The sequence below is a fragment of the Crocodylus porosus genome, unplaced genomic scaffold (genome assembly GCF_001723895.1).
Source record: "Crocodylus porosus isolate Cpor-Errol unplaced genomic scaffold, CroPor_comp1, whole genome shotgun sequence".
Lineage (NCBI taxonomy): Eukaryota > Metazoa > Chordata > Crocodylia > Crocodylidae > Crocodylus > Crocodylus porosus.
Genome location: NW_017728886.1, coordinates 87621190 through 87642828, shown reverse-complemented (window position 1 = coordinate 87642828; position 21639 = coordinate 87621190). Strand labels below are relative to the sequence as shown.

Genomic DNA, 21639 nt, shown 5'->3' with positions numbered 1-21639 from the left:
CAGTAAGTTGTCCTTCTTCAGTTAGGCGAGTTTCACTCTGGGTCACTATCTAAATGACGAATCTGGCTAGTTCTCTACCACCTACAACTGTTCTTCTTTCTGGTCTTTCTGCTGTTTTACAGTCTATTAGCATGTGTACTTTCCAATTACCAGAGGTGAGTGGTGCCACCTTTTGCTTTTTGATCTTTTTCTGTGATTTTTGACTGCTGTAGTGGGATCCCTATCAGCTGTGGTATGTCGACCAGGGTTAAGGTGAAGAAGACAGTGTTTAGGGCACCTTTTCTAGCCCCTTCCTCGTGCTTTGGAGGTGAGCAGTGTGATCCTAAGTAGGGCTGCTCAGTCACCTGGGGGGCTGACGAATTCCACTGCTGCTTTGCTTAAGTGAAAAGCGACTCTGCCTTGAGCTGCCTGTGTGCAGGTCTGCTGCTACAGCTCCCAGCGTATCCACACCTGCTGCATGCTGCTCGCCCATCACTACAGGTCTTGAGTTTATCTATGGCAGAGATAGGTGGTGTCACGACTTATACGTGAGTTTGATTTAAGGGAGGAAAGGTTGCAGAGTCACCCCCACTCTGTCATCCAGGCCTGTCTGAATCCAGTAGCACAACAATGTTGAAACATCTGGATGTAGTGGTTAGCCATCAGGTCCTACTGCACCCAAAGTGGTGCCCTACATTGTCTACACAGCTCTTGCCATCTGCCTTCACAGCCAGGGAGATGAGCATATCTGCTCAGCCACCTGATCCACCAGAGAGGACTTTCCAGTGGGAGCCAGATGTATCTGTCCATTCTAGACAACAGTCTGGCTCTGCCCTTACTTTTATGTCAGGGTCTGCTCCCCTAGTCTTTCCTGACCAAGGGATAACCCACAAGGCAGTGGGGGCTGAGGTTTTAGAGTGCCCCAGTCTCACCCTTCTCTGGGGTTTGGCCCTGGTGGCACTTTCTAGGGGCTGCTCTGCCACAAGCAATCCCACCACAGTGACCCCAAACTCCAGTAGAGTGCGGTTTTTGGCTATACCCAGGACTATATTTGGAGGTGCTATATATAAAACACTACCTCTTTTCAAATGCAAAGTGGGCCCTGGCAGAAAATAATTACTGTCCAACAGCTATGCTTGAGCTGAGCTAAAAAGCCACAATAAAATGAACTAAGGGCCTTGCATAACATTTTTAAGATTTACTTTTCCATTGAAATAGGTTCAATTTTCTAACACTCAAGAGGATTTAGTAGTTTTTGTTTTGCACCATTTCTCCTCAGGTTGGAGTACAAAATGAATGCTGATGTGGTGTGCCATTCCATAAAGCTATGTAAACAGGATGCAGGCCAACCACTTTGTCATCTGTACCCTCCCCCTAAGGTGAGTTATTGGATTTTTGAAATTTCAGTGTTGTGAAGGGCAGTTAAACTTGAATTGTAAGGCTTAAAGAGGCAGTGTGCAGTCTTCATGCTGTGAATTGCAAACAACAATATTTTCAATGTTTGCTCTTTCAGAATCATTTCATTAGAATAAAAGGTGTGTGACATATTTTAATTGTTTCTCTGAAGGTGTGTGATCCTGCTGTCTGTAGTATCAAAGGCATGGATGTCAAACAGGCTGCATTTATGACAGTGGGAGCCATAGGGACAAATGTCCTTGTGGCAGTATGCATGAGAGGAGCTGGCTTAGGAAGAGTAAAGTTCCTGGATTCAGTGGCATTATATTATTAAGCTCCCAGATATTAAAATAAAATGATTTAATAAATGCCATCTCAAGGACAAATTTTAAAACTGAGAGGCACTTACTTTCCTGTAAGGGAGGTACCTGAATAGAAATGGTTCTTTTTTTTTTTCTGAAGGGGCTAGGCATGCACAGTTTGCACTGACATCTGGGGGATATATTTGGTGCTCTGCATTTCTGAAAAGCTACTTATTTAGGAACTCATTCTTATCCCTAGAACTATGGACAGGCTCATTGTAGAAATCTAAATATATCCGGACAGTATTCTACCTGGGACCAGCTCCAATGCCTATTGTAGTTACTTGGAGCTTTTCCATTGGCTTCATGGGCTTTGGATCACTTCCATATGGAGCAAACTGTTGAATGTGGAAAGCATTATCTTCTAGTCCAATGGTGTTTTTCAGTCTGTGTTCTGGGACTCCCAATGTTTGAGAGGTCTATGAAAGATGACTATGATGAAACAAAGGTATGTGACTACCCACACCTATAATTCACAGGGGCCCAAACCTCCATTTGAAATTGTTTAGAGATCCTCCAAAAAAAAAAAAGATTGAAAACCACCGTTCTAGTCTAAGGGTGCTCAACCCCTGGTCTGCAGACCACATCCAGCCCACAGAGCCATGTCATCTAGCCCACCAGGCTCCACAGAGGTCCAAATATTTGGTATCAGAGGAATGGTGGCAACATTAATTGCCACTCCCCTGCTGTCAAATTTTCTGACCCCTGACAGGCCCAGTGGGCTGGATAGCACAGACCTGTAAGCTACATCAGGCACTCAGGGTTGGTGTGTCACAGAGTTTGTCTTGGGTTTCAGGACTGGGCTGAGGTGGTATGGGGCCTAATCAAGGCACATGGGGCCCAGGCCCATGAACCAACCCCACAAGGGATCCAGCCCACAGATGAGTCCCAGATAGTTCATCTGAAAGGTTGAGTGCCACTGCTCTAGTCTGGAACACAGCAGTAAGTTTCACTTTAGAGCATGTGTGTATTTCATGCAGTCACTGGTAGAGGTGCACCAGTTCATTGGTCCCATGTAGGATTGGCACTGATACAAGGAAAATTGACCATGTCAGCAATTGGCTTTTCTTGGCTGATGTGGCTGATAATGTGGACGATAGATGCTGATGGAAGGGGCGTGGTGGGGGCAGATTGAGGCCCCCACTGTGAGAGGGGGCTGGGGCAGGGCCTGGCACTGCCCATCATTGATGGAACGCAGGACGGAGCCACAAGCAGCTGGTCTGGGGGTATGGGGGGGTGGCTCCTGCTGCTGCATGCACCCCAGGAGGCCATGAGGGGCATGTGCCCCCCAGAACTGCACATGAAGCAAGGCAGGCTGCCACTGCGGGCTGGGGCCAAAGATGTGCCAAGCTCTTCCCGGCAGTGGGGTTGGGCCGGGCTGCACTCAGGGTGGGTGGCAGTGGTACTGGGAGAGGGGTTTATGGGGGGCTATGATGAATTTTGGGGTGACTGCAGCTGTCCCCCCATAGTTCCTCTCCCAGCATTGCCACTGCCACCTACCCCAAGCACAGCCCCAACTCAACCCCCATGCTGGGAAGAGCCCAGCGCAGCCCCAGCCTGCAACTGCAGTCCACCCGCACCCCGCAAGCAGACCCGGGGCCACATGCTCCCCATGCCCTCCTGGGGTGTGCATAGCAATGAGAGCTGCCCCTCCCCTGTACCTCCCAGACAAGCCACTTGTGGCTTCATCCTGTGCCCCACCCCACCCTGGCTGTGCAGTGCCTGCTCCTGCCCCAGTCCCACTCCCTCCCTCACTGCAGAGCCCTCAATCTGCCACCCCCATGCCCCTTCCCTTCCCCCACAACAGACTTACCAGCCGGTCACCACTCTCCATGCTGTGGGACTACATATCGATGAACAGTTTGTAATCAGCTGTTAAGGCACATTAAAAATTGGTCATCAGTACTGGCTCAAAAAAACTATCAGTGCACCCCCAGTCACTGGATCTTCCAGTACACAATAGTTAGAGCAATGGGTGTGCTACCAGGGTGAGTGAAAAAAGAGGGCTGCTTGAACCAAGCAAGTTTGGACACTACCAGTCTGCTGCTAAAATGTTAACAAAGGACTAGCTCAAGAAAATCTGTCCATGCTAGTGGTTCCTCCTTTTGATAAAATGTTTCTTCCACCTTTGTCCCCCCACCCCAACCTCCCTTTGAAAATTCACTAGTTTCATACTCTTCCCAAATGCATCCACCAATCCTTCCACCCTTCCAAACCTTTGGAGGTATCATAACTAAAGGAAAATCAGTAGAGCTGCAAGAGCTAGCTGCTTGATAGGGATGCGTGAAGCAGGCCCTATTCAATTCAAATTTGGATTTGGCCCGAATCAAGGACAGTGATTTAATTTGTTGTCGGATCACTGTCCCTGATTCGATTTGGCCGAATCCAAATCTGAAGATTCAATGCTAATTCAGCGAATCAGTGATTCAGACATAGACACAGCTTTAAAACTTTTTTCTGCATTCCTCAAGGTACCAGCGTGGCTTGTAAATGCTGCAATGCTGGGGTGTATGGAATGTCCCACAGGAGTGCAGGGGGGCCCTCCACATGCTCAACGGTGACCCTGGAAGTGGGCCAGAAGTATTTCCCATCCACTTCCTGGTCCACCAGGGAGCGCCAGGTCTGCCAACTCAGTGATTGGCTGGAGGGGGACCAGGTGCCCCCCCCCCCCCCCCCGATCCAGGAGGCACCAGTTGCCAAGCTGGGTAGGGGACAGGACAGGCCCCCTGTGCACTCCCCAGCAGACCCAGAAGTAGACCGGTAGTGCTTCTGTTCCACTTCTGGGACTACTGCTGAGCACACTGAGGAGTCCCCCACACTGCTGTGGGACACTCCTTGTGCCCCAGCATTGCAACATTCATGTATGGATTATTGCTGAAACACCTTTCTTTCCCCTCTTCAGCAGCCTCATGGGCCACTCAAATGGTTAAAGATTGAGGTATAAGGTTGGAAAACCTACAAATATGTAGAAAAAACATTTAAAGCTGCGTCTATGTCCAAATCACTGAATCTTTCCTAATCTCTCTGAATTGATTCTGTGGGTTCCGATTCGATTCAGAGAGATTAACGGGTCCTCTGATTCAGCTGGGATTTGGAGATTCAGCCACCAAATCAGGCTGAATCTCCACCTAATCAAATCAGGGACTGAAGCTTCACATAGGCCTACTGCTTGATCCTGCTGCTGCTTTGGGTGTTTTAGGAATGATAGGGCAGGATTTGTTAAGGGCACTATGTGCTCCTATCCACACTGGGAAAAACAAGGGGGGAGTTCCTCTGGCAGTTGGTGCAATGGCAACAGTAGTTGCAACTGCAATGCAACACCTATCTGAGGGCTAGATTTTGATTTGGACTATATGTCTATGCAGGGGAGAGAGGAAGAGCAGAACCACCCCTGTACCCCAATCTCTGCATGTGTTAGGACTACCAGATAGGTGCCCACTGGAAAAAAGGGGAAAAGCAGGAAGTGAACTGTACAGTGTTTCTTGGACTAGTGCAGGCCTCAGCAGTGTTTGCTGGACTAGTGCACTGTGTGCCACTGATTGGTTCCTGGAGTCAGCACCGCTCTGAGAGCAGACACTAGCTGGTTCAGTCCCGGCCTCAGAAAAGGCTGAATATTTAAAGAAGGAATGATGGCAACAGTGTCTTTTGATAATCCCAGAAATATTTTTGCTATGTCCTTCATCTGAAACAATTACTGCTATCCACCATTAGCATGCTGCCATGCTGAGATCCAGAATAAGAATTTTGAGAGTGGAGGGGAGGGGGTTTAACAAATGGTTTGGGGATAGGCCTGCTTTTATATAAACAGATAGGTTGGGGGAAATCTTGGCACCACTGAATGCAAAGCTACAATTCCCAGTGACTTCAATTGACTTCACCTTGGGCGCTGGTGTGAATTCTTTGGTTCACTCCTGCAATAGAAGTGGTACCCATCTGCTTGCTCCTTTCAGCTGTAGAGGTATCTTTATATTGACTAAAATTTCCAGATTATATCTGCCAGGAAAAATGCTGAAGATATACTATTTTGCTTTTTTTTAAAAAAGCTGAGATTCTTGTTTGCCTGGCCCAAAGAATGCCTCTGGTAATAAGCCATCTCCAGCTGATCAGTATTTGCTTGTTCCCATTTCTGCAAAGCTTCATTTGTCTCTCATCAGGAGCCAAGCAGATCAATTAACAAAATAGGTTTTCCACCCTTATTCCTCAATCTTTAACCATTTGAGTGGCCCATGAGGCTGCTGAAGAGGGGAAAGAAAAGTGTTTCAGCAAGAATCCATACATGATAAATTGCACACAGTAACTCTGTGACAAGTCACACTGAGTAAAGATGAAGTATAAGCAAAAAATGCAATATACAGTCAGAGACACAGACACATAAAACCCAGTTTACCTCACATTTGCTCCTTTGGTTTATAATTTGATTGATCATTTCAGTTACATGAGCCTGCAAATGTTGGCTAGTCTCCTGCCAAGTGTTTGAACAAGACTTTAATACTAATGACTTTGGTTCAACTCTATTGATTTTCAGGTACATCATTTATTCATTTAAGGTTTTGGATGCACACTTTCCCAGAATGAGTACAACATTTGTACTGGCAGAGTGAGTGCCATAAATATGTAGATTCTTTTCTTTATAGAGTAGCATAAATATCTGTTTTTAATTGTCTGCATAACCATAAATATCCACAGCAATTTGACATTCAACAGCTTTTTCAGTCATATAGATATCATTTTTGTAACATGTTGTTTCACCCAGGGCAAATGTTATAGGCCAGTGAGTCCCTGATCCAAAGGTCCTGCAAACTTTACTTAACTAAGATATTGTAAACTAAGTTAATGATGCATGCAGTATATTACATACTTCCTTGGTCTCTGACACATTAGCACAAGTTTAATTTTGTGCTAACCTTTCTGAAGGTATTAGGAGACTAGGTTAATTATGATCAGAAAACATCATCTAATTCATGCAGGATGAAACTCACTTATCAGGGCTGGAGCTGACAAGTCCCCAGCATGGTCTATACCAGGGATTGTCAACTGGGGGTGGGTATGCATATTCCTGGGGGTCCTTTGAAAGGTCTCGGTGTACGCAGGGGTGAGCAGGGACAGAGCCACCCTGAACTGCTGCTTCACAGGAGCAGGGATGGGACAGGGCAAAAGCAGGGCCACACAGGTGCTCTGCTGCTGCCACTCCACCACTCACCATGCCCCTGCTCTGTGTCCAGCTGCTCGCTACCCCCCCCCAGTTCCCCAGGGGTACACTTACTAAAAAGGGGGCCACTGGGGCACACTTACTAAAAAGGGTTGGAAAAAACCCTAGTCTATACATACAGATGTGGGAGGGTGGCCATAGCAGTTTTGGATGGATGTTGTATGGAGTGGAATGCATTTTCATACTGTCCTCCCACTGGAAAGGGAGTGGAGGTGAGCTGGGAAATCCAGAGGTATGCTACTTTCATACTTCCAGTTTCCACAATCTCTGCAGGGATCTGAATGCTGGCTACAAGCAGGCTGTGGCACTGACCTCTGAGGTCGGCAGGTGGATTGTGTTCCTGCTAGCCCCGGCATAGTTTTCCAGATTTATTCGGCTTGTTTATTCAGGTTTTTGCAGCGTGAGGAAACATACTTTCTCTGTTATATACGAATGTTGCCAGACCATCTTTAGCACAGCATTCAAGTTTTCCAAATCCACCTAAGAGATATTGACATCATCACCTTTAAAATAAATGAGGGCATTAGGGCAGGGCAAAAGCTGTGCACCTGTGCAGAAACACAAACTAGTCAGGACATCCTGTTGCATTATGCTTGTGTTTTAGTAAGTTTGATTAGTTAGGAGGTGTCCCCAACAGAATCTTTTTCACAGAAGACACAAAAGGTAAGCCCTTGCTGCTGCCTCTAGCCCCTCGGTACAAATGTAATTCCACCAGAAACTTATTTGACTCAGCAAGCAAAGTTATATGGTCATTTGGAAAGGGAGTTAGATTCATGCTGATGTACAAATTTCTAACTAGGGAGAATTGCCAGCAGCCAAAAAGTGACTGCAGTTTAGGTTAATACCCTGTCTATCTTGGGCCCTGAAGTGATATTTATCATGCAGTTGGCCCCTTGCAAGTGCTCTACAGGTGCACTCTGACAGAAGTGCACCATCCAGCACTCAGTGCTGCCTCTGGGTCTGTGCTACGCAGACTACAGATCCCAGACTGGCTGGAATGGGGGTCGGATCCTATATGCTTGCAGAGGGGGTAAAAGGGAGGGGCCATAGGCCTGATACAGCGTAAGGATTAGTCCCAGGCCACTCATCTAGCCCATGAGGCTGGATGAGTTTGACACCCCTGTACTAGATTAATTCCAGTCCCATTGAATTCAATACCAAAATGATCATTAACTGCAGTGAGGCCAGGATGTGATCTGCACTGACTTACTTTCACTTGTCTTAAATTTGACCTTACATTTGAGTTCTCATATACCTTCCCTGTAGTATGTTTTGTGAGGGACTCTATCTCTGCATTTTGTCACTGTTATCAAAGTTTTTCCTGCGTGCATTCACTGTAGCTTGGTAGGTCAGGTGCTCAGTAGGGGTGTGTGAAACAGGCCGTACTTGATTCAGATTCGGCCTGAATTGGGGACAGAGATTCGACTTGTTGATTCAGATCACTGTCCCCGATTTGATTTGTCTGAATCTAAATCTGAAGATTCAATGCTGATTCAGAGAATCAGTGATTCAGCCATAGACACAGCTTTAGATGTTGGATCTACATACCTTGAGGTACCAGGCATGGCTTGTGAACACTGCAATGCTGGGGCAGATGCAGCATCCCACAGGAGCATAGGGGGGACCCCCCGCATGCTCAGCAGTGAACCCGGAAGTGGGCTGGGAGTACTTCCAGTCCACTTCCGGGCCCACTGGAGAGTGCAGTGCCCCCCCCGCCCCCCACACACACACACAGCCTCTCAGCTTGGCAATCAGCCACGAGGGGAGCCTGGGTGCCCCCCAGATCCAGAAGACACCAGTCACCAAGCCAGGGAGCTGGGGGGGACTCCTAGCATGCTCCCTGGCAGACCCAGAAGGGGACCAGAAGTGCTTCTGGGTCTGCTGCTGAGTGCACTGGGGAGCCCTCCATGTTCCTTTGGGACACTCCATGTGCCCCAGCATCTCAGCATCCACGAGCCACCTACTACCTTGAGGTATGTAGAAAAAAACATTTAAAGCCAAATGTCCAAATTGCCGAATCTTTCCACATCTCTCTGAATCAATTCCGAAGGTTCTGATTCAATTCACAGAGATTAAAAGGTCTCCTGATTCAGTTCAGATTCAGAGATTTGGCTGCCGAATCAGGCTGAATCTTTGCCAAATCAAATCAGGGACTGAAGCTTCATGCAGCCCTAGTGCTCAACATAGTTTGTTGGGGCCCTACTGTTTGGGATTCAAAGGGAGTTTGCTCTAGAAACTGTTTGAAGATCAGAAAGCTCTCCTACTGTGAATGCAGCTTTTGCTAATATAATCTCTACCAGGAGAGCACTAATGCTGGTATAACTAGGATAAAAGCAAGTACACTATGCTTTTGCTGGCTTAGTAGTATTGCAAAGTCAGTCATACTCCTAACCAATGACACTATACAAGGAAAAAGCCTTTGGAGTAAACCTGGCCTTATAGTGTGCTTCTGTGTTAAAGTAGTTATGCTTTTTTCAGGAGACAGATTGATTTGCTAAAAATCTCAATAATACTAAAATGAGTTAAATGAGACAGGGTAAATTGAAAATAGCACTTAGTCAGTTGTTCATATTAGAACTGAACCTCTGGTCTATTAGCATGTCAATGCAAAGCAGGAACCTGATACATAGGAAAGATAAGAACAAAGACACTAATGGAAACAATTGGTTACAGTGGGAACTATATTTTATTGTTTCAGACACCTGTGTGCACCCACCTTGCTTTTCCCTCTGCCAGAGAAATATTGGATTGTATCTGATCTGGCTATACAGAGCATCCAAATCCTGAGAATAAAAATCACTCAAATGGAGAGAAAGCTTTGTGCTTCCTGAATAGGGGTATCTCAGCTGGTTTTCAGCTAGATCTCAAATTTAACATGCAAAGAGAGAATAAATGTATGTGGAAGAAGCAGCAAGTTTGTGTTTTGGTCTCTGTTTAAAAAGACAAAACTAGAACCACAAAATCTTTTCACCCTTCATCAGGCCTCTGCTTATCTTCTCAAGTTTAAATGTTAGATATGATCTTATAAGGATGAGTCTGAACCAAGTTCCTGGATCTGAATGCCCCTGAAATGCTTGGTAAAACTGAATTTGGAACCAAATTTGAACTGGGTGACTTGAGCCCATTTCTTTTGTGTTTGTGATCCCTGGCTATTACAGATGGGATCAAGGGGGTGAGGAAATTATCAATATCAGGTTACCAAACAATTTATTACATTTAAGCAGGCTGAGCCTTGAAAAAAATCCTGTTTTCTCCACTTTTTGGTTCCCTGTTTTAAGCATTCCCATCTTTAGACTGCATTTATAGGATCTACAAAGGATAAAGACTGCCTACCCCATCCATAACTGAACCTTAAACAAGCTAAAGAGGACTCTGCAAAAACAAGTACACAGTTGTTTGAGAAGTGCCTCATGCCATCTCTAGTGCCATCTCCTCCTACAATTTGTTGGAGAAAATAAAATGCAGTGACAAAGAAAATGCTAGTTCATTCCTCAGCTGGTTGTCTGCTTCATTGAACTGCATTTGCATTGTAAGTCTGTTCTGCAATGCTACAATCTACTGTTGTAATAACATCATATATTAGCACAGCAGATTCCCTCAAGCAGAATCCCAAAGCACTACACAAATTATATCCCTGCAACTCCACCATAGTGCAGACTCCTCTGGGATGTGAGAAGGGCAGACTGGTCCACAACATACTGCATATCACTACAGAAATGTGCAGGCAAGGAAATGGACACGAGGGCAATCATCAGCTCTGACAAAAAGGGTGCCATGAGATCTTTAATTAAGAATAAGCTGACTCTAGGTCTCCTTAGAAACGCCTATATGCAATAAGCTGCATTGAACTGAATGTAACTGTCTTAGGGGGATAGAGTCTCAAGAGCAGGGTAGACCAATATTTCACACCTATAATTGGAAAGCTAGATGTTTTGAGTCCAGTGTATAGACTTTCCAGCCACCCCATCTGATCTTACTGATCCTGCACATAGGAAACATTTCTTAAAATAAGAAGTGTTTTGCTTTTAGAGCTGCTGCCCCTTACTGCTTCATTAAGATGCAGAAATGCAAGATTAAAGGAATGAGGTAAAGAAATAGAATGAATCTAGCATTTGCTTTGACATCCAGTGTATTGGTACCTTTATCTGCTTAGTGAAAGCAAAAGGAAAATAAAAATAAAGGAGAGGCCCTGAGTTAGAAGAGTAACTGTTTCTAATAAATTTGCATTAACTGTTCTTATTAAGAAACATGATGAATGAGAGAGGATTACAGCTTTTATTTGAGGAGGATCCAGCATTCAAAAGTAAACCTGGCAGAAAATGTATTGATGGGCTGATACAGAATGCAGTTCATGGGCTTTTAAAAGAGTAGTAGAAAAAGAATCAAGGAAACTTTTGATCCCATACAGTAGTCAGTTTTTTCCCAACCCTTGTTTGCAAACTGAAGCCTTTGGTAACATTGCAACAGCAGTACACGCAGCCCAGGGACATGTTTGTTAATCCAGATGAAATGGAGCTTGTTCTAGATGGCTTTGAGTCTCCTCCTCCTTCCTTAGAGGAGGAGTTCAGGAGTTCACCAATGAACTACCACATGGCATCCAAAGAACACAGTGCTGCTTCTGTGTAGAAGCAGGAAGAGAAGGTTGCATCCTCATTAAGTTATGGCACGGGGTGTGCGTGTGGTCTGTGTAGCTCATAGTAATAGTTCCTAAATGGAGCTCTTAGTCAAAGACTAGATAGAACCATTAGACTGAAGAGCTTGGTCTCCCTTTCAATTAAGGGGGGGGGGGAAAGGATGTGTGCCACCTCCCAAAAAAATAGAAGTGGTGCAAATTTGAGCCAGGGCTTTTTGCTTCAGTGCATGTGCCTGCACTTGCACTTTGGTGTGGGGTAAATTGTGCCACTTGGGGCAAAATAATCCTGCCTGGCTCCTCCTGGATCTGCAGTCAGGGGGAGCTAGAGATCAGGGCCAGCACCTGTGCTGTCCCCAGCAGTATAAAAACCTGCCTTGTGCTGGCCCCATCAGTACAAAAATCTACCCTGGCAAGTAGCTCGGGGCTACTCAATATCAGGAGCTTCTGGGTCCCAGCCAATTGGTACCTGGGGACACTACCCCTTGTGCCAGCTGGACTGCTGAAGCAGCCCTGAGAGTTCCCTGCACCCTTACCCACTGCAGCAGTCTGGCAGTGGGGGCTGCTGCCTGGCTGTGACCTGCTGCGCACCTGCCAGACCCGGATGGGGACTGCATAACCCGTAGAGGTATCTGCCCCTCTGGGCCAGCTGCCAGTGGGCTGTGGCTGCAGGGTTGGCCTTTGTACAGCACTACTGCCATGTGTGCCCCTGCCTGGCAATCTGGGCAGTTATCGCCCGGAAGATATTCCCAGTGTGGTGGCCTGCTTTGAACTGTCAAAACGTGTCCTCCTGGCACCAACTGGCCAAGAGGTCAGTCACCTCCAACTGGGTCCAGGGTACCAGCTCTGAGCAGGCTCTTCTGCCTGGGTCCTGCCACTTGCCTCCTAGCAAGAATTCTGGTGTTCCCTATTTTAAAACTGAAAAATCCCTGATAAAAAAATCCCAAAGTCACTCTGTAAAATACCCCAAAATCCATGTTCCTCCACAATTAAACCAAAAGACCACTATATATAGAGAGAGAGAGAGTGAGAGACAGAGAGACAGCAATCAGTAAGGCAATGTTTTATTGATATATCTACAGTGTTAAAGCAGTTTGGAAGCCTACCAGTGTCTCTCTCATCATAATAAAATGAATTCTAAATATCTATATGTTTTACTGTTTGCCTTTGGTTTTCTTACCATAGAGCAGTTAGAGCTCCCCCTGACCCCTTCACTACCCAGGATGTGGGAACAGTTACCCTTGCAGACACAGCTCTTGCCAGCAGGTCTCATCCTGTCTGGCAGCTGGACACACAGGGTATGTGCTGTGGGGATGTGGGGTTTGCAGAAGGGGTGAGGGGGGATGTGGGTGGCTGTGGAGGGATGTGGAGGGCTGTGGGGTATGAAGGTAGGTGTGGGTGGATTGTGGAAGAGCTGGGGGGGCTGCTCAGGAGGGGTGGGTCCCCTGCCCCACAGGGGTTATAGCCCCCACAGAAGCTACCACCCCCACTGCAGGGCCCACATGCCCCACCCAGTCCCATGCCCCTGCTTGCTGCTCCCCCAGTCCCTTGGATTGCTGCCCTGCCTGGTCCCACCCTGTGCCCACTCCCCCAGCCACCTGGCCCTTAAAAAAAAAAAAAAAAAAAGCCTCACATTCACCAGCAGTCCCAGGGGCTCTGGGGGCTCTGCGGCCTCATGGCAGAGCCCGCCTGCACAGCACAGGGCAGTGGGCCTCCCTGATTGCCCCCCCACCTGGCTCTGCTCCTGATGCCCCCCCACACACACCTGGCCCCAGCAGTCTGGGACTCAGAAAAAAAATAAAAAGCCCCATACTCACCAGCTGTAGCAGCTGCTGTGGGAGTCACTGGAGGCTTGAGGCCCTGTGCATTGGGGGTAGCAGGACCCACCCCTGACCGCCTGCCTGGCACCTGCACTACCACTACCTGATTGCACAGGTGCAGCCAGGGTCAGCAGGGTGCTGTGCAGCTCCACACACTGTCAGGAAGCTGGGGCCACTGTGGCTGCCACCCGGGCCCAGTGCTGCACAAAGGGGCTCTACCACATGCCCCAGTGACCCTGACAGCAGCTGCTACTGCCAGTGAGTGTGGGGGTTGGGGGAGCACGCAAGGGATGGGGCCAGGTGGGGCAGTGATCCAGGGAACTGGGGGAGCAGGTGGGGCCAGTGGAGTTCCCCCCCATGGTTCTCTGCCCTCTCCAGTGCCCCCCCCACTCCCTACATACTGGCAGGAGCCCAGGTCCACCTCCTTCTGGTTGGCACACTGCCTGTCCTGCATGGGCAGGCAGCATACTTCAGCACTGAGGTAAGGCTAGACATAGAGATGCCCTGGCTGGCTACCAGAGCATCTCGGTGGAGGATCAAGCCTCTGGTTGCTTCCGGGCATGGTCTGGGACCGTGCCCTTCCCTGCTTTTTTCCCCTGCAGTTTTTTTTTTTGACCCCTGGGGGGTTTAATGTAGCCTCTGTGCTGCAAATTTGCAGTGCAGGGAATGTTTTTTTATTCCTGCACATGCCTCTTGCAGTGTCTCAGAGGATTTTGAGATGCTGCAAGACGCATGTGCACACTCATGTGGATGCACCTACGGAGTCCATTCTCCTCAATTCTCCCTCCTTCCTGGAGAAATTTCCCTAGTTAGAGAAGAGGAAAGGAACTGGCACTTAGCACTGCATGCAAAGATAATTTCCATATGAACAGGCCATTTGGCTGTCCCTTCTGATCTAGCTCCTGATGAAGGTGAGGTCAGAGTAGATACAGTTAATAAGACACGTGTTTCTGAAAAAATCTTCCCTCCTGCTGCACTTTCTGCCCACATCCAGTATATTGGTTGGAATAGTCGCATGCTAGAAATTTTAGGGTACATTCTATTGAAATTTAAGTTTATTTTTCCTGTCTGTTTCTCTAGTTACTTTTCTTAGAAGCAGAGAAGCTGGTAATATGCATAAAAAATAATTATTGCAAATGGAAGATACATATTTGTATTTGGGGACAGAATTTGCCCAATGGGAAGAGACAATGTCTTGATTCTTTGCTGGCTTTTCTAGTCTATATGCTACATACTAGGTCTGTGCAAGTCAGCAGCTATCTGATCCAGCTTCAGATCCAGCCACTTCAGATGGCAGGGATCTGATCCAGAGCTCCAGATTAGTTTGCTACTTCGATCCAGCCAAAGTGGCTCCAAAGCTTCAGAGCCGCTTTGGAGATCTGGCTAGAAGCTATAATGGGGGATCAATTAAATATCTGTAACTTTGTTGTTTTATCTCTGATTTGGGTGCAACCTGCAGGGATGGTAACCTCTGCTGAGTGCATATAGCCTAATAAGTTTCAAGAAGATTGGTGCAGGGGAAACTGCACCCCACATTCTTGAAAGCAAAACTCCTGTCACGTCTACACGCTACACCACAGTGGAATGAAAACTGCAGGGATGATAGCCCCTGGTGAGGCCACAAAGTATACCAACTTTCAAGAAGATCAGTGCAGGGGTTTGGGGGGAACTGCACCCCAAGCTGCTGACAGGCAAAACTCATGACAGATGATCCTGTGTGTGTTAAGGCACAGAGGGCTGAAAACTGCAGGGGTGGTAGCCTCTGCTCAGGCCAAAAAGCCTGCCAAGTTTCAAGAAGATTGATCCCGAGGTTTGGGGGGAACTGCACCCCAAGCTGCTGACAGGCAATACTCGTGGTATGGGTGGGTGCTTGGGTGACTGCATCTGTCTTGGGGCACAGGGGGTGAAATCTAGTGCAGGCCTAAGTGCTGGGGCTTGCCAGGCCATGAAGCCTGCCAGCTGTCTGCGTCTCACTGGGGGAGTCTGTTATCCAGGTCCCTGCACCCCAAGCTACAGGCAGGCAAAACTCATGATGTGGATAGGTGACATTGTATGTATGTTAAGGTGCACCCTTTCTGGCACAACATGGCAGTGTGCCCCAGTAAGGCCTCCTCCTCCCCTACAGCCTCACAACCAGTCCTCCACTTTACATGACAACAGGTAAAATAACTTAGCTGGCTCAACACCAGTAGCATCAGCAGCAGCATCAAAGGTACCCAAACAGAACTGTCACAGAGCTTTTCTTTTTATAAAGGAATTGACAACAATAAGTAAAGATGTTGTGTTGTGTTGTGTTGTGTTGGACATATGATGTTATTCATGGTGTGTGATGGCTTATCTTGTGTTTTTATGTCTATATGTGTATTACGAAAAAAAGGACTACTTAAAAAATGTATCTTTGGAAGTACCTGCAGTTGGTCCTGGATGGAAGGAATAAATAGTAAAGAAGCCAGCGGTTGGTCCGGCCTGTAATACAGGCAAGAAAGCCAGTCAGTGAAAATGGAAATGAAGGCATCATGGGGGAGGGACAGGCTGGGGTAGGTGGAAAAGGAGGATGTAGCAGCACAGGTAAAAGTGCAGAGGTGTCTGGGGTGTCAGATGTCAGGCAGGTTGCAGTGTGCCAGTGTGTGATGAAGTGCAGTTCGTAGGCCCAGCTCTGAAAAGTTGGTTTGTACATTCAAACAAGCACCTAACCTCATCACCAGAACTGAAGCCAGCTTCCTACATTTCAAAACACAAAACCTGCCAACTATCTCCAGTACCCCCACAAACTGCACGCCAGAATCTATCAAAGACAACAATACCAACTACCTGTGGGGCCACATTCCTCACGAAAAAAACACTCTGCCTCCAGTCTCTCAGGCCTGATGCTGAGGGGGAACAAATTACAATGCAAACCACTTTTCAGAGCTAGGCCTATGAACTGCACTTCATCAGCCTCCTACGTAGTAGGTAGAGATACTCATGGACTCAATATACACAGTGGAGTTCTGGCACACTGTGACCTGCCGGACACCTGACACCCCAGGCACCTCTGCACTTTTACCTGTGCTGCTGCATCCCCCTTCCCCCCCTACCCCCTACCCCAGCCTGTCCCTCCCCCCCTGACGCCTCCATTTCCATTTTCACTGACTAGCTTTCTTGTCTGCATTGCATGCCAGGCCAACCTCTGGCTTCTTTACTATTCCTTCCATCCAGGACCAACTGCAGGTAAGTCCTCAGCCTGACAAAGGGGTTTTCAACCCTAAAGCTGGCATCCCAGGCAGCTAAGCTGAGCTCACTGGGCGCCTCACAACTGCACTGCAACCAGCAAGCATCAGGCCTGTCAAAGATGTGACAGATCTGGGTGTTCCCCATCCAGGACTTTGTGCATGTGTGCATTAGTTGGAGGTTATGGCACCTCCTACCCACCTTTCACCAGAGGATCATTGGTCCTGGCATTTACGGGGCTGCCGCAGCACCAGCAGTCCCACCAGGCCTTCCTACCTTGGCAGGGTACAGTTTTAGTGGTCATGCCCAGGACCTGGAGCCTCCTCCTTCCACACAACCTCATCTCATACCTCCAAGTTCATCCTGGCAGAGGAATGAGCTCAGCAGGAACATGTTCTTCCCCTGCTGGCTGGTGATTCAGTTAGTGTCTCCTCCAGCTGAGAGTGGGGCATTACTCAGCTTTTACAAAATTCAAAAAGGAAATTGGTACAGACAGAGTGAGGAGGGTGGCGCTCAGTCCGTCTGCAGGTGGAGCTTGGGGAAACCCAGCAGCAGGAGTTTCACCTTTAGGCACACCAGCTGCTCTACTAACATAGGATCCAAGCAGGTGCAGTGGGGTGTGACAACATCCCAGCAATGCTGGACACCCTCTCGCTTGGAACACTGTTTGGTGGACAGGACAGGTGTTGCCAGGCAACTGTGGCCAAATCCTGCCACATCTGGCTGTGGCTTTCCCAGTAGGCCAAGGGGTTGCAGTCCTCAGTGAGATAGGTAGCCACTGAAGCCTCAGTGCTACCTGCCTGAGGCTGGGGTCTGGTGCGTTTGGACCCTAGCATTGAAACCATACCAATGGCCCACATTGGCAGTGGCTGGCATGGAGGAGACTGGCTGGTGCTGGTGCTGGGAGTGCTGGCACGGGAAACTGGATCCCCCTCTTCCACATCCCCTCACCTCTGCACTTCGGCCTCCCTGACTTTGTTCACCACCATCTGCGTCCAGCGATCAAGAGTTTTGGGGCTGCCAATGCACATGCTCCCCTTCACCCTCAGGTCACACATGCCTGCGATCATGTGGACCATGCTGGATCGCAAGGTATCCAGCCATCTCCTGATGACCTCCTTCAGCCGCCTTACCAGTGCCTGCACATCTGGTGACAGAGGCTTGCCCCAGTCAGAAACATTGATGGCTTTCTGTTGCTCCACCAAGCTCTTGAGCATCAGGTATGTGGAGTTCCACCGAGTCTCCACATCCTGCATGATTCTGTGCTGCGGGATGCTCAGTTCTGCTTGTTTCTCCCACAGCATCTTGCCCCCCTTGATGCTGCGGTGGAAGTAGCCTGCCACCTTCCTGCATTTTGAAATCAGCTGGCTTGTAGCAGTACTGGTGGTGGTGCCGTCACCAGCAGCCCTGTCCCCCTCCAAGGCATCCCTCACTATTAGGCGCAGCCTGTGTGCCGCCCAGCAGATGCCAACAAAGTTGGCATCATGGACAGCTTTCACCATATTGCCCTCATTGTTGGTGACCATGAACCTACAGGTGAGCTTGGCCTGACCAATGAGCCACCCCTGCACCATGCAGTTCATGGCCCCCATGATCTCCCTTGCCTTGTGGGACTCATCCCGCACCTCAGCTTGCAATAGAGCCCACCGATGGCCTGACTGATCGCACCAGTGCCCTGTGAGGGAGAGGTAGGTGTGACTGCCATGCCAGCTGCTCCAGATATCAGAGGTGAAGTGCAAAGCTACCTGCGGCCCTGCCTTGCACAGTTCCTCCCTCAAGTACTCCCTGCATGCCTCATACAGGGAGGCACCTGTGTTCATACAGGCACCACCGCCCTGCTAAAGGTGGTGCATGTGGGCACTTTGTAAAATGGGGCTAGAAGTGCTGCGAACCACCTGAACCCTGGTCGCTCAACTAGGAAGATGGACTGGCTATCCAGAGCAAGCGTCTCCCCAATTCTCTGGGTGATCTTGCTCGCCTTGGGAACGCCACCCCCCTTTCTGCCCACCTTTTCCCCACTGGTCCAGGGTGGCCTGCCTCTGCTTTGGGGGGAAGGGGGCTTTGGAGTGGGGGACTTCCCTATCAGCACACTCACACTGGTGCCAGGCTTAACAGGAAGAAGGGCAAGGCAGTGGTGCCTCCTCAGATGCAGCAGCATCGCTGTGGTAGAGAAGTGTCTCATGTCCTTGCCATGTCTCATGTGCCTTTGGCAGTGCTGGCAGATGGCAAACCTGGCATCATCTGCCACCTCAAAATGATCCCACTACATCCCTGCTTCTGGGTTGAGGGTGAGGAGCCTGCCTTTTCCCCCTTCTCAGCAGGCTGAGACTCAACAGCAGGAGGAGCTGCCTCAGCTGAGCCACTTGCCTCCACAACCTCCTCTGAGGAGCTGCTTTCTGGAGGAGACCTGGCTTTGGGGAAACATGAGGGGGTGTGGAGCACAAACTCCGATTCCCCCTCAGTCCCCAGAATTGCTTGAGCCAGCGCGTTCAGCATCCCTGGTTCCCTGGCAGTGGGAGGCTCATGCTGAGAGCTCAAAAGGGGGTGGAGGAGACAGTGATTCCATTGCTGGTGCCCACTTCTGGACTGAGCGGAGGTGGTGCAGGTGCAGGGGTGTCAGGTGGAGACACTGCTCCCACCTCCTGGCTTCCGCTGGCAGGACTGATGTCATGGCTGCTTGGGAATAGAATATGTCTGTGTTTAAGAGGGGTGGGGCTTGCAGCTCTTCCCCTCCCCCTCCCCTGCCAGAAGACCTGGCACCTGCCTTTCCAGCATGCTTCATATTGATCTTTCCTGTGCTGCAAAAGGTCTCTGTGTGTGTGTGTGAATCCTTTTGTATTGTGTGTTTTATTCCCTTTGTTGCATGCGTGCACTGGCCTCTTCTTTGATTGTTTGCTTCAGTGTTAAGGGTTATGTAAAAATTGTGTGCTGTCTGTCTATCTGTCATCCTCTGCTATGAATATCTGATTTTTCTCTATATTGTGTGTGTGTGTGTGTGTGCAAGCAATCTGTGCCTACCTGCACAGTGATAGATCACATTGGCAGGGAAAACACACTTTTCTTTTTTCAAAATTTCCACAAAAAAAAAGAGCAAATATAAATTCAAAGAAATAAACTGAATAGTAGTACTAATAATGATTGAATAGAATAGCTAAGCTAAGCTAAATCCTACCCACTCCTTTGTAACAAGAAAAAGGAGCAGGCAAGTTCAACTAGTACTGAACTAGCAAGCCACAATGCCTCAGTCTGAGCATTCCTCTGTCACACAGTTGCTGACGGGGAACAAGCTGGGAAAAGACACAGCAGACCTCCAAACAGAGGCTTTTATGCTGTTTCTAGTCCCACCACACAGACACTGCCATTGGAAAGGCAGCCAGGGAGAAATCCTTCTCACTGGCCACCCCTCCCCCACACAGACACTGCCATCAGTCTTCCCCTCCCCGTCACTCTCCCTCCCTCCCCCACTCTCTATCCCTCTTCTAACTGTAAGGTAATCTATCCAAAGTGTCCAAAGCATCTGCTTTGGACACTCCGACCCACTTCAGATAGCTTGCGTGAGCCCCACTTCAATCCAGGCATGCCGTTTCGGATGCCGAAGCACCCAAAGCAGCACTAGATCCAAAGCGCAATCGGAAGACTCACAGAGTCCTACTACATACCTATACTTTTATACATGGAGGACTGGAGGGTGTGCATCATTTGTAGGCAGAACAATGCTGAATATAAACATGTATACAAAGAGCAATCTCTTTCTCTATGAGAGAGGTTCTTCTGGTGTTTATTCTTATACTTCATTATTCCTGGTATTGTTCACTGTTAATTTTTGACCCTTGAATTTCCCAGTTAATTAATTTGCTTTGATCAATGTCTAAATCAATTATAATGACATGCTAAATTTTATCCACAGGAAAAAAATGTTGATGGCAATTACTTGATATGCAAATATATGCTGCTTTAAGAATTGCATGGCATGGCAATATCACTTGGGGTTTTTTCCAAGTACCTTAGATCTGCCACTTGGCAAAATATGCGTTTTCTCCCCATTGAATTCCTATAACTCCATCCAGATAAATATAAACTTTCACTAAACTGTACCATTGAGCCTTCAGGTCTAGTGGATTTAAAGCTGGCAATTATGTTCTTACGCTGCCCTGTAGGAGGGGTTGCTAGCAGGCCAGAGTGGAAAGAAACAGTTTGTCCTGACTAACCATTTTGATCAGAAGCAGAGCACTGGTTGTATTTGTGATTTAATAATGTAATTTTTCTTTTTCTTTCCTTTTCAGACCTGTTCAATGTTATTGCATTTCTAGGCTTATTAATTTTTGTAAGTTACAGAAAGAGAGCAGGAATTTCTTTGGGGGGGAGTTTAGCAGAGTGAATTTTTGGCTCTTGTGCTAGATGCTAATGGCAAGGACTGAGACAGAAAGGCAAATATTCCTCTGGCCAGTACAAAGATTATCAAAGCTGGCCTAATGCATGCATGACAGCATATGGGATTCATATTCTTTGATACAGAAAAGCATTATTCAAAAAGTAAATTGCATAGGTAATGGAAGTAAGACTTTGTCTTAAGCTCAGGGTCCAGTCCTGCGAGCGCTCCACAGACTCAGGCTAGGGAGATGCCAGCGCTTTCTCCTGAAAACCTCACCACGCGATGAAATGAAATCCCATGCACAAAGTGTCTTTCTCATGTTCTTAGAGCTACTTTTGGTTTTTACTGGCAGTTTTTTTTTCTATGTATGAGAATGTCAGTGAACTAGTATCAGGATGTTCTGCAGAGTAAGCGTCATTCATTAAAGCAGTTCCTCTCCTCTCAGTATTTTGCATAAATTTGATCATGAACAAGAGAGGGAAGCGTAGATGCCCTTATTGCTTAGCTACAGTAGATGAAGCTCTAGCTTGATTGTGTTCCAGCTGATGCAACAAGTAGGGATACATGAGGTATCCTTGACAATGAAGAGTCCTTTGTCCTGAGAAACCAGTGTAGCTCTTCTTTACAGAATTTGGGAAAAGACTTTTCTAATTCATGCATGG

The 21639-nt window shown here is 47.9% G+C and overlaps 1 protein-coding gene across 2 annotated transcripts in view; it reads left to right on the top strand.

Annotated features, from left to right (window-relative positions):
• AOAH (acyloxyacyl hydrolase) overlaps positions 1 to 21639 on the top strand; it is a 158505-nt gene that overhangs the window by 28553 nt on the left and 108313 nt on the right. For both annotated transcript variants that reach the window (XM_019538687.1, XM_019538695.1), the window contains exon 5: positions 1259 to 1358. In XM_019538687.1, the coding sequence (XP_019394232.1) occupies positions 1259 to 1358 (100 nt within the window). The remainder of the gene's footprint in view (positions 1 to 1258; positions 1359 to 21639) is intronic.